At 51.9% G+C, this 11,727-nt stretch overlaps 1 protein-coding gene across 7 annotated transcripts in view; it reads right to left on the minus strand.

The window, feature by feature from the left end:
• The window catches only part of TENT4A (terminal nucleotidyltransferase 4A), a 112,048-nt gene extending 100,755 nt beyond the window's left edge, over positions 1–11,293 (minus strand). For all 7 annotated transcript variants that reach the window (XM_054019196.1, XM_054019193.1, XM_054019191.1 and 4 more), the window contains exon 1: positions 10,303–11,293. In XM_054019196.1, coding sequence (XP_053875171.1) covers positions 10,303–11,072 — 770 coding nt within the window. In that variant the 5' untranslated portion in view covers positions 11,073–11,293. The remainder of the gene's footprint in view (positions 1–10,302) is intronic.
• Positions 11,294–11,727: the final 434 nt, after the last annotated feature.

The raw sequence follows: 11,727 nt of genomic DNA on the forward strand, positions 1-11,727 counted from the left end.
GGATAGATCACTCGTGCGTCTGGAAGGACCTGCTGAGTCGGTCCGCTAGAGTGTTCTGGACTCCAGGGAGGAACGATGCCGTGAGATGGATTGAGTGGGCGATGCAGAAGTCCCACAGGCGAATGGCCTCTTGGCATAGAATTGACGAACGTGCTCCTCCTTGCTTGTTGATGTAAAACATGGCCGTGGTGTTGTCGATGAGAACTAACACACATCGGCCACGTAGGAGGTTGAGAAATGCCTGGCACGCCAGGCGCACCGCCATCAGTTCCCGAACATTGATGTGCAGGGCTAGCTGGGGTGCAGTCCACAGGCCCTGGGTATGGTGTTCGTTGAGATGGGCGCCCCAACCCAGAGATGAAGCGTCTGTGACCAGGTGCAGAGAGGGTTGTGGGGCGTGAAATGGCATCCCCTCGCAGACCACATTGTGATCTAGCCACCAGGTGAGGGAGGTCAGGACCGAGATCGGGACCGTGACCACCATGTTCAGGCTGTCCCGATTTGGTCGATATATTGACGACACCCAGGTCTGGAGTGGGCGAAGCCGAAGTCTGGCATGCCTGGTTACGTACGTGCAGGAGGCCATGTGACCCAGCAGGGTAAGGCACGACCTCACCGTGGTAGTTGGGAACGCCTGGAGCCCTTGAATGAGGCTCGTGATGGTGCCAAATCGGTTGTCTGGCAGGATGGCTTGTGCACGTCTGGAGTCTAGAACTGCGCCTATGAATTCTATTCTCTGGGTAGGTTCTAGAGTGGATTTGTCCTTGTTGAGTAGGATGCTCAACTCGTTGAATGTGTGCACTATTATGTGGACGTGAGCTTGAACTTGCTCCTTGGTGCGACCGCGTACCAGCCAGTCGTCTAGGTACGGGAACACCTGTATCCCTTGCCGACGAAGGTACGCTGCCACGACAGCCATACATTTCGTGAACACTCTTGGGGCCGAGGATAGGCCGAAGGGAAGGACTGCAAATTGGTAGTGCACCATGTTTACCACGAATCGCAGGAAGCGTCTGTGAGGTGGGTAAATTGAGATGTGAAAGTATGTGTCTTTCATGTCGAGGGCGGCGAACCAGTCTCCAGGATCGAGGGAAGGGATAATGGCCCCCAAAGAGACCATGCGGAACTTCAACTTTACTACGAATTTGTTGAGTCCGCGCAAGTCCAAGATGGGCCGCAGACCTCCTTTGGACTTGGGGATCAGGAAGTAACGGGAATAAAATCCCCTGCCCCTTAATTCTACTGGAACCTCCTCTATGGCCCCCATAGCAAGGAGCGTGGAAACCTCCTGTATAAGAAGTTGCTCGTGAGAAGGGTCCCTGAAGAGGGACGGGGAAGGGGGGTGGGAGGGGGGGATAGAAGAAAACTGGATAGTGTATCCCCTCTCCACTGTGCGGAGGACCCAACGGTCCGAAGTTATAAGGGACCAAGCACGGTGGAAGTGGGAGAGACGATCCCGAAAGGAGGGGGCTGGATCCTGGGGGATGACTGGGGCGCCGTCCTCGACCGCACCTTCAAAAGTTCTGCCTGGGGCCTGAAGGTGGTCTAGGTGGCCCCTGGTTCTGGCCGGGTTGAGGGCCGGCCCACCTTCTTCTACCACCTCGCCCTCGCCTCCGGGTCGAGTCCTGTCTCTGACGAGGCGGGGGGGGGGGGGTAGAAGCGCTGAGGATGCGGCCTAAATGGTCTGCGCTGAGGGCCCACAACATGCATCCCCAGGGAGCGCATGATTGTTCTCGAGTCCTTGAGGCTCTGCAGGCGAGAGTCCGTCTTGTCCGAGAACAATCCATGTCCCTCAAAGGGCAGATCCTGTAGGGTTTGCTGTAGCTCCGGAGGCAAACCCGAAACTTGAAGCCAGGAGATCCTCCGCATAGCGATACCCGAAGCCAGGGTCCTCGCAGCTGAGTCTGCTATGTCCAAGGAGGCCTGCAAGGAGGTCCGAGCCACCTTCTTACCCTCCTCTACCATGGCTCCAAACTCTTCCCTGGACTCTTGGGGAATCAACTCCTTAAACTTCCCCATAGAGTTCCAGGAGTTAAAATTGTAACGGCTCAATAGCGCCTGTTGGTTCGCCGCTCTAAGCTGCAGCCCTCCGGCTGAGTAAACCTTACGGCCAAACAAATCGAGCCGCTTAGCCTCTTTTGATTTAGGCGCTGCAGCCTGCTGGCCGTGGCGCTCTCGTGCGTTCACTGATTCCACCACCAGTGAACACGGTTGAGGGTGGGTATACAAGTACCTGTAGTCCTTAGACGGGACAAAGTACTTCCTTTCCACCCCTCTCGCTGTGGGTGGGATAGAGGCAGGAGTTTGCCATATCGTATCCGCATTGGTTTGTATCGTGCGGATCAGGGGTAGCGCCACCCTCGATGGGGCATCCGCTCCGAGGATGTTCACGATAGGGTCCTGTACTTCCACTATCTCCTCCGCCTGCAGGTCCATATTACGGGCCATCCTACGCAGGAGATCCTGGTGAGCCCGAAGATCTATCGGAGGGGGACCCGTACATGAAGTGCCCGCCACTGCCTCATCCGGAGAGGAGGAGGAAGACGCCTCCGGTGGTACTGGATCCAAGGGGGGGTCCTGATCCCCCTGCTCTTGGGCCGGAGCATCACCTGTACTCGGGTCTATGGTGTCAGGTGGCGTGGACACGGAAGCCTCCATGCCCCCTGGCGGAGGCCGAGAGATGGTGGATTCTGGGGCCCTTCTAACCGAGTGACCCGAGCGAGAGGTCGATGGTATTGGAGCCCCTTGCTCCTGGTGGTACGCCCACGGGGTCCAAAATGACCAGTGAGATGGTCCATGAGAGTGGTCCTCTGCCATCTCCTGCCAATGGCCCAAGTTCCGTTCCTCGGCTTGCCCTTGAGGGGGGTATGCCGATCTCGACAGGTCCTCCGAGGAGCGAGACACCGATCTTGACGGCCATGGCGGTGCCGAGAGAGATTAAACGACCCCCGTGGGCTGCGGTGCCGCACGGTACCGGTCCGGAGATGATCTATCTCTGCGCGGTGCCGGCGAACGGTGCCGGGACCGCGATCGGTGCTGATGACCTCGTCGGTGCCGGGAGCCGGATCTGGACCTCGACGAGGACCTGGAGTATGCCCAGTGCCGGGAGCGGCCTCTCGACGTCGAGCGTCGACCGTAGCGGTGCCGAGAACTACGTCTCGACGTTGATCGGTGCCGACGATCATAGCGGTGCCGAGACGTAGACCGGTGCCGCGACGAAGATCTTGGCCGCGAGTACGACCGGTGCCGAGGTGATATTCGGTGCCGGGACTGCGAGCGGCGTGGGGACCTGCTTCTGGACCTGGACCGGTGCCGAGGTTCCAGCCCTTGTGATGGAGGGCGCATCAAGGCAGGTTTCCCCCTTGACTGGACCGGGCGGGTCAACGGTGCCGTCGGTGCCAGTGGTTGAGGCGGTGCCGGCTCCGTGAGAGCTATCAAGTCTCTCGCCGCCACGAAGGTCTCCGGAGTCGACGGGAGTTGTATTACCGCCGGTCTCGGTGGAGACGCTATCTGCACCGGACTCAACGGCCTCGGTGCCGGAGTCGACTGTGCTGGAGGCACCTGTTTCCGGTGCTCCACCGGCGCACTCGGCTCTACCCCCGGCACTGGGGGAGCCGGCGTCTTCGGTACAGAGGTCCCCGTCTTATGGGCTTTTTTATGCCCCGGGGATAATGACCGGCGCCGAGGTGCCTGCTGCGGTGCCGACGAGGTCCGGTGCCGGGGAGGTTTGTCCGACACCGCCCGCGTTGTCGGCATTGCCGGTGCTGCTGGGGCACTGCGCACCGAGGCGCTAGGTGCCTGGGCCTGGCTCGTAGAAGGAGTGTCCGGGCTAAGTGCCGCCTCCATCAGGAGTTGCCGGAGCCGAAAGTCCCGCTCTTTCTTGGTCCTTGGTCTGAAGGCCTTACAGATCTTGCACTTATCTGTTTGGTGGGACTCTCCCAGGCACTTCAGACAGGAGTCGTGCGGGTCGCTCGTGGGCATAGGTTTAGCGCAGGAGGCGCACTGCTTGAAGCCGGGAGCTCTGGGCATGAGCCCGGGCCCGCGGCCGGGGGAGAAAGGGGGCGACGACCCCCTTAGTCCCCTGGACTATTATAACAAATCTAACAACTTTAAAAAAACTATTTAACTATTAAACTACAAACACTAGAACTATAACTATAACTACAACTGCGAATAACTAACTAAGCTAGGGAGAGTGGAGAACAGCTATGCCGCGCTCCACAGTTCCAACGACCGTCAGGGGCGGTAAGAAGGAACTGAGGGGGCGCCGGGTCGGCTGGGGTATATATTCAGCGCCATGAAGGCGCCACTCTAGGGGGCTCCACAGCCGACCCGCCGGTGTTGCTAGGGTAGAAAATCTTCCGACGACCGTGCACGCGGCGCGCACACACCTAATGGAATGGATATGAGCAAGCACTCGAAGAAGAACTACTAGTTTTACTATAAGTTTTTACTGCCCAACCTCTAGTGTCCCTGGGTGCTAAGGAAGGCGACCCAGTGCCTTGCATTCCATGATCCAGTATTGGGTCACGATCCAAACTTTGAAAACCACTGCACTAGAGGCCTCATAATGTCTTAAACAGTAGGAGACTAACCTATGTAAGGAACCACCGTCCTCCTGTCAATAGTATTTGGACAATTTGATCATCCCCACAAAAAGTACCAAGGCAGTTGAGGGCCCAATGACTCTGGAGTGTTCTCACAAGAAAAGGAATATTGTGACACCTTCTGCATGTTGAAGATATTCTTTTTGAGCTTTTAAGGGATAAGTAACTAGACAGGGCTCTTTTAGGCCATGTCTTTTTTTATTTTTTTAGCTTTTCTGATTAACTGAAAAGCCTCTCGGCCTTGCCATGTAATATTTTAGTTAACAATTCAATTCGTCTGACTAGAACACTACAATCTGAGAAATGCAACTGAATATTTTTACAAGCTTTAGTTAGGCCAATTTACTGTATACTTTACATGAATTCTCTTTAAACACAAATTTGATAAATGGTACAAATAAATCCTATTAAATGCAAACCAATGAAGTGTAACAATAGATGATTAAAATACTAAAACAGAAAACTGAACACTTTTTCCATCACCAGAACTTCAATGTCATCACTAGAAGTTCTTACAATGTTACAAGTAAGTTTGCTGGAATACTTTCACTTAAATTCTGATCTTACTGGTTAACTAGCAATCTTTAAATGACCAAGGACTACCATTATAAATAGGGCCCTACCAAATTCATGATCCATTTTGGTCAATTTCAGTCATAGGATTTGTAAAATGATAAATTTCATGATTTCAGCTATTTAAATCTGAAATTTCAAAGTATTGTAATTGTAGGGGTCCTGATTAAAAAAGGAGTTGTGGGGAGGTGGCAAGGTTATTGGGGGGGGAGCATTTGCAGTACTGCTACCCTTACTTCTGTGCTGCTGCTGGCTGTGGCTCCTCTGCCTTCAGAGATGAGCAGCTGGAGAGCGGCAGCTGCTGACTGAGGGCCCAGCTCTGCAGGCAGCAGCACAGAAGAAAAGGTGGCAATACTATACCATTCCATACCATACCATCCTTACTTCTGTGCATCACTGCTAGCAGCAGCACAGAAGTAAGGGTGACATGGTTATGGTATTGCTGCCCTTACCTTTAGATTTGGGAAACGCCCCCAATTTGAGAAAAGCTGGTCTCCCCTGTGAAATATGTATAGTATAGGATAAAAGCACACAAAAGACCAGATTTCACAGGGGGAGACTAGATTTCACTGTACTTGACATGTTTTTCATGGCCGTTAATTTGGTAAGGCCCTAATTATAAACAGTTAAAAATAATAATGTAATGGCATCTGAATTAATAGGACCCTACCTAATGGACCTTTCATTCCAATAAGGAGTGGCAGAGTACACCGAAAGACTTTTGGCTTTTCCTTGGGCAGTCTACTAGATCTTTTTCAGTCTGGTGAGAACATTATGCCTATCCTTATAAATGAGGTACCAAATGTTATTTTAAAAGAGCGATTATGAAATTGCAAGAATTGTTGCTAGGCCTTTACTACTTTTAAGTTACTAGTAATGAGATTATTCCAAATAAAATACATGGACATAAATTTAAAATTTCAGAGCATGTTTAATTTAGTTTTAGAGTTTACATTTCACTGTATTGTTTCATAAATCGAATATGATTGTGTACTGCTTTTCACAAGACCTGTGGCTGCATCACCTGCAGGGATTCCATTCTCCATTTATGAAAACAAACATGAAGTAGGCAGATTGGCTGTTCAATATTTAGATAGTAAAATGTTACTATTCCCAAAATAGGTCCAGTCTATCACTGCAATGCTTTAAAGAGATTAAAGGACAAATTCTACCTTCAGATACGTAGCATGCAACACACACTGAATTCAATGGCTTTGTCTCCACAGCAAATGTTAGTACCTGTCGTGCAGCTGCACCGATCATGGGAACTGTATAAGCAATAGTAGAGACAGGGTTCAGGTATTTTTTACTTGGGCAGCATTTTTATTGTATTGGTAAAAATACTTGATTTCCATCTACACTAGACTTTAGCACCAACCCTACTTCACTCTTGCTGTAAGACAAATACAGTAAAAGCTCTTATCTGGCACTTCACCAACCGGCAAGCTCTATAAACCGGCATTTCTGATCTGCACTGAAAGCTTGGTTTATAGTGCGGTTGAAGTGGGGCCGGCAGAGGGCTGGGGCATGGGAAGGGCTGCAGGTCGTGCTCTGGAAGGGAGTTTGGATCCAGGAGGGAGCTTGGGGTAGAGGGTTGCAGTGTGGGAGGGGCTCAGGGTGCTGGATGGGGGGGGGGGGGGCGCTCACCTCCAGCAGCTCCCTACAAGCAGCTCCCCGACCCAGCTGCTGCGGACAGAGGCGTGACCAGGCGGCTCTGCAGGAATGCTGCCTCTGTCCTCCCTCCCCAAGCACTGACTCCGTGGCTCCCAGCCCATTGGCCGAGAACTGCAGCTAATGGGAGCTGCGGGGGGTGGTGCCTGCAGATGGAGGCAGCATGCCTGCGTGCAGAGCTGCCTGGCTGTGCCTCCGCCAGGAGCAGCAGGGACAGGGAGCCACTGTAGGTAAGTGACCCCCCACCCATCTGGCACCCTGAGCCCCCTCCCACAACTCAACCCCCTGCCCCAAGCTCCCTCCCAGACCCAAACTCCCTCCCAGAGCCCATGTCCCACAGCCCATGACCTGCACCCCCCCCCCATACACACTCCAAACTCCTCCCTCCGAGTTAACCGGCATTTTTAACTTACTGGCACCCCCAGTTGCCCCAGCATGCCGGTTAAATAAAAGCTTTTACTGTAGCTTTACTGTTTTTCTCTATTTACAATGAGAACTGACCGCCTGTCAAAACTATTCCTAATTAAGAAATTATGTTGATAGAAGTTAACAAGTTTTTATAGACATCCTATATTACATTAACATGACTATTCAAATCTGTGGAATGCCTACTTACCAGCACAGTATTCACAGTAAGTCTACAGAGACAGGCACAAAGGATGTTACAATATATCTCATCCATCCTTTTAAGAATCAATGTCAACTTAACATGGTTCTTCCAAAAAACACACAACACACACACACAAAAACACCCACTGCACAGAATAAAAGTGAATTACCCAGAAGAGAGGGAAAGAAGAGTATAAGGCAGTTAACACTAATGGTATGTCTACATTTGCAGAGTTTTTGCACTGTAAGTTTCACTGGTGATAGAGAACCAGTGAAAGTACAGCACTGGTTTGTGTATTCACTTAAATCCTCAGCCATCAGACTGTGTTTACATTAGCAGCACTTCCATCGCTGATGAGAGTAGCCGTTCTAGGGCAGCTATCCCACAGTGCAGCTCTCTACATTTTGAGGATGAGTCTTGTGGGAAGGGGGGGGCGTGATTGGGGGCATCCTGATCCCTGCACAGCCTCCTCTCCCCAAACACCGATCAGCTCCAGTAGCTCAACATTGCTCCAAGCAGGGGATCATTTGCTCAGTGGAGCAGGATTTGTCACCTGGCCAAATGATAAGTGAGCACTTGTCAAAAAAACATGAAGGGGAGTTTCAAAGTTCCAGGGGCTTTACAGAGGGAGGGAGGGATATCTGTTTACCTGGCATCAGAGCAGCAGAGCTGATGGCCAGAGTGGTCACCAAGGCACTATGAGATATCCTCCAGAGGCTAAAAGCCGTGTAAACAGAAAGGATGGGTCTTCACTTGCACACATCACCACAAAAGCATCACAGGTAAGAGCTGTACGCCTCTTGTGGAGGTAGGTTTGTTTTTTTTTGTTTTTTTTTTTTGCACTGTAACACTTCTGAGTTTCACCTCAAAAAGTCATTGACAAGTGTTTTTGCACAAAAAGGGACTTTTTCCGCTTTAAATGGCAAGTGTAGACATGCCCAAAGACAGAAAAAACAGTTAATGGTGAGACTGAGTAAAAAGAAATACTGAAATAGAAGCTAATTGCATTTGCAATATGAAGAAAGTTTAAACTAAATTCAAAGCACTAACACTGAACACAACTGAATACTTTCTGAAACACCCTTATCTGTTTTCAGTGCATGCAATGAATTTTTATTTTTCAAGTGTCAGTGTGGGTGGTGCAGAGAAAGAACATGTTTTAGAAACATTGACAAACACCTCACTTCTTCATTGCATGTATCTGAAGAAGTGAGGTTTTTTACCCACGAAAGCTTATGCCCAAATAAATCTGTTAGTCTTTAAGGTGCCACCGGACTCCTTGTTGTTTTTGTGGATACAGACGAACACGGCTACCTCCTGATACCATTCAGCAGAAATCTGAAATTGGCCCAGAAAATTAAATAAGTGAAACTATTTCAATTTAATTAAGTTGTATGGCTCTTTTTTAAAGTTACAAGAAATAACACTCTTAATATTGTTCTTTCACAATTTTTGACAAGCACTATAGCACTATGAAAACCTGCTGCTTTGAGTCATAGTATCACAGGGTTAGAAAGAACCCAGGGCAATCTAGTCCAACCCCTGCCAAGATACAGAATTTGTTGAGTCATAACACAACCAAGGAAATGTTATTCTTGTTGCTAGATTAATTTGATCTTGCTAACTTTACTAATGTGTAATCTTTTGTACCTCTAGAAATTGTATTCAGCCACCCCTTCCTTGTCTCATTGTATACTAACCACAGTAAGAGATATTTATGTATTTTCTAAGTCTTCTGTAAAAATGAATTGCATCTGTTACTTCTATCTACATTCAACAGCTCTGGATTTCATATGTTCCAAAAATAAGTTTATGAAAAACTATTCATGCCCTTTCTCCAAACTAATATGAAAAAAGCGTGTTCAATACTTTTTGTACAAATACATTTTTTTTTTCTGATTGGAGAGAAGGAAAGCTGAGTAAATGAAGTGAAAAATTAATTTATTTGCATTATATGCTTTAATTCAAAAGGTAACTGGGCTCAGTGCAAGGGTAACTAGGTGAAATTCTACAGCTTGTTATGCAGGAGCCCAGACTATCTAATGGTCCCTTTCTAGCCTTAAAGCCGATCAATGGCAATATCAACCTATTAAGAGAAATATGCATTATGGAGTAGTAGAGACTTCTCTAGTTAAAGTGTTTTCCTATTTTTGAGAAAAGAGAACTCCATTCAAACATTCATCAATTCAACTCTTCAAGCAATGTAATGAATTATTTTATATCATCTACAACTGTTTTTCATAACCGAGAATGGCTTTTCAAATCATTCAGTAGTACACTGGAATTATTTCCTTACAATGACCCTTTAATCCAAAAGTGTCTTTGACATGACATTTCAATCTCAACCTTCCCTTCAAGCATTTGGAAAACAGGGCCCACCTTCTAGTGTGACAGATCTTCTCATTGGCTGCCAATACGCAGGTTGGCTGCCAATGCCCACTCTACAATATTCATGTCTACGGCCAAAGAAGGCCATACAAATTTAATTCTGCCTCCTCTCAGGGCCTGTCCTGCCAGCATGGAGCTACCCGAATCCGTATGATCGCAGTACAGGGCCCAAAGCAGTGATTTATGTAAATACTTTTTATAAGAGGCTCATTTAAATCCTCCTGCCCTTTTACTATTTTTACAGCCGGCTCGGAGCCCGCTCCAGACTAGTTTGTGCCTCCCAAACCTACCCCTGGCAGGAGCCAACACTCTTCCCCCCTGAATTGGCTATAACAGGGGAAGAGGACATTTCCTACAGTTTATGGCTACAAGAGGCAGAGCCCCGCTTCTCCACCACTCCATGCTCGCCCCTCTAGGGGAGCTGCTCACCCTCCCCCGGATGGGGGTACTCACCCCTGTACCCCCAAGCTGTATTGCCTGGTTTTCCAGGGTGTGCCGGGGCTCTGCGGCGCTTGCTGCGGCGGCTGCCGAAGCGCCTGCTGGCGGGGACAGTTGTTCAGCGCGGCCCCCCGGCTGCCGGATAGCAGGTAATTCATCCCATACGTGCTAGCTTTATTCTCCCGTTTCCTACGGCCAGGATGATACTGATGCTGTTGCTGCGGGGAGGCGGGCGGAGGTTGGTGCGGGCTGCTCGCCGCGGGCTGCGGGGGCTGGTGCGCGGGGCGCTGGCCGCTCACGCTGTTCACTTTGCTCTCGCTGAAGTTAAAAAACTCCCCGGGTCCAGCCCCGCTGCCGCGAGCCCCGGCCCGGCCACAGGAGGAGCCGCTGCTGCAGGAGCCCGAGGAGGAGAAGCCGGGGCTCTCGGTGCCGGACTCCACAGAGGAGCAGGAGGACGAGGAGGACACGGAGGGGGATTTCTGTAGCCGCCTCCCTCCCTCGCTGCTGCCCCCCACGGAGCCCGCGGCGGGGACTAGCTCAGTCAGCAGGTCCGGGGGCGAGGGCGGCGGGGAGCAGCACAGGCCGTCGCCCCCGGGCGGCCCAAGCCTGGCGTGGCCGCGGGCGGTGGGCGGGGAGGCGGCGGGGTCCAGCGCCGGGGAGTTGAGACAGAGGTAATGCGGAAAGCCGCGGCCGCCCGCGCCCTGCGAGGTCTCCCAGATCTGCATCCACAGCGCATTGGCGGGGCCTTTCTGCTCGGGCTGGATCCAGGCCACGCGGGGATCCATCCACCCCGCCCGCGCCCCCGGCCGGCCCCGCTCGCCGCGGCTCCTCCGCCCGGCGCCGGATCCGGAGCGGCGCTAGACACGCGCCGCGGGCAGCGGCATCAGGAGGGAGGCTCGGCAGGGAGAGCCCGGCTCTGGCGCCCCGTGCTCGGGGTAGGGGAGGCCGCGCGGAGTGGCCCAGCCCGGCTTTGCCTGAAGCGCGGCGGTCGCTGCCCTAATGTGGCGTCCCCTCGCTGGAGCCAGAACCAGAAGTGCGCATGCGCCGCAGATTTTAAACCTTTACTGGATACGGCCGCCCTGGCAACCGCCCATGCGCACTGCGAGCGGTGCTGCCTCGCTGGGGGAGGTGGCTCGGAACGTTCCTTCGGCATCTCCTCGCGCGCTCCCGGCGCGTGGAATTTTGGAACCGTTCAGAAAATCCGAGGGGGGGGGTCTTTGCCTTAGTACGCTTGCGCACTGCCGCGTGGAACTGTCGGTAGGTCCGGAGGGAGCCCGGCCCGTGGGGCTGCTGCTGCGGGGTTGGTTTCCCCTGCCCCAGCCGTGCGCTCCCGACACCCTGAGGGGCAGCGGCGTGGGGCGCCCCAGCAGAGCCAGCCCCTCCGCAGTGTTGAGCAAGGGCAGACCCTAGCAGCAGCAGCCTCGGCGTGGCTGGTCCATG

Source organism: Malaclemys terrapin, chromosome 2 (genome assembly GCF_027887155.1).
Source record: "Malaclemys terrapin pileata isolate rMalTer1 chromosome 2, rMalTer1.hap1, whole genome shotgun sequence".
Taxonomy (NCBI): Eukaryota; Metazoa; Chordata; order Testudines; family Emydidae; genus Malaclemys; species Malaclemys terrapin.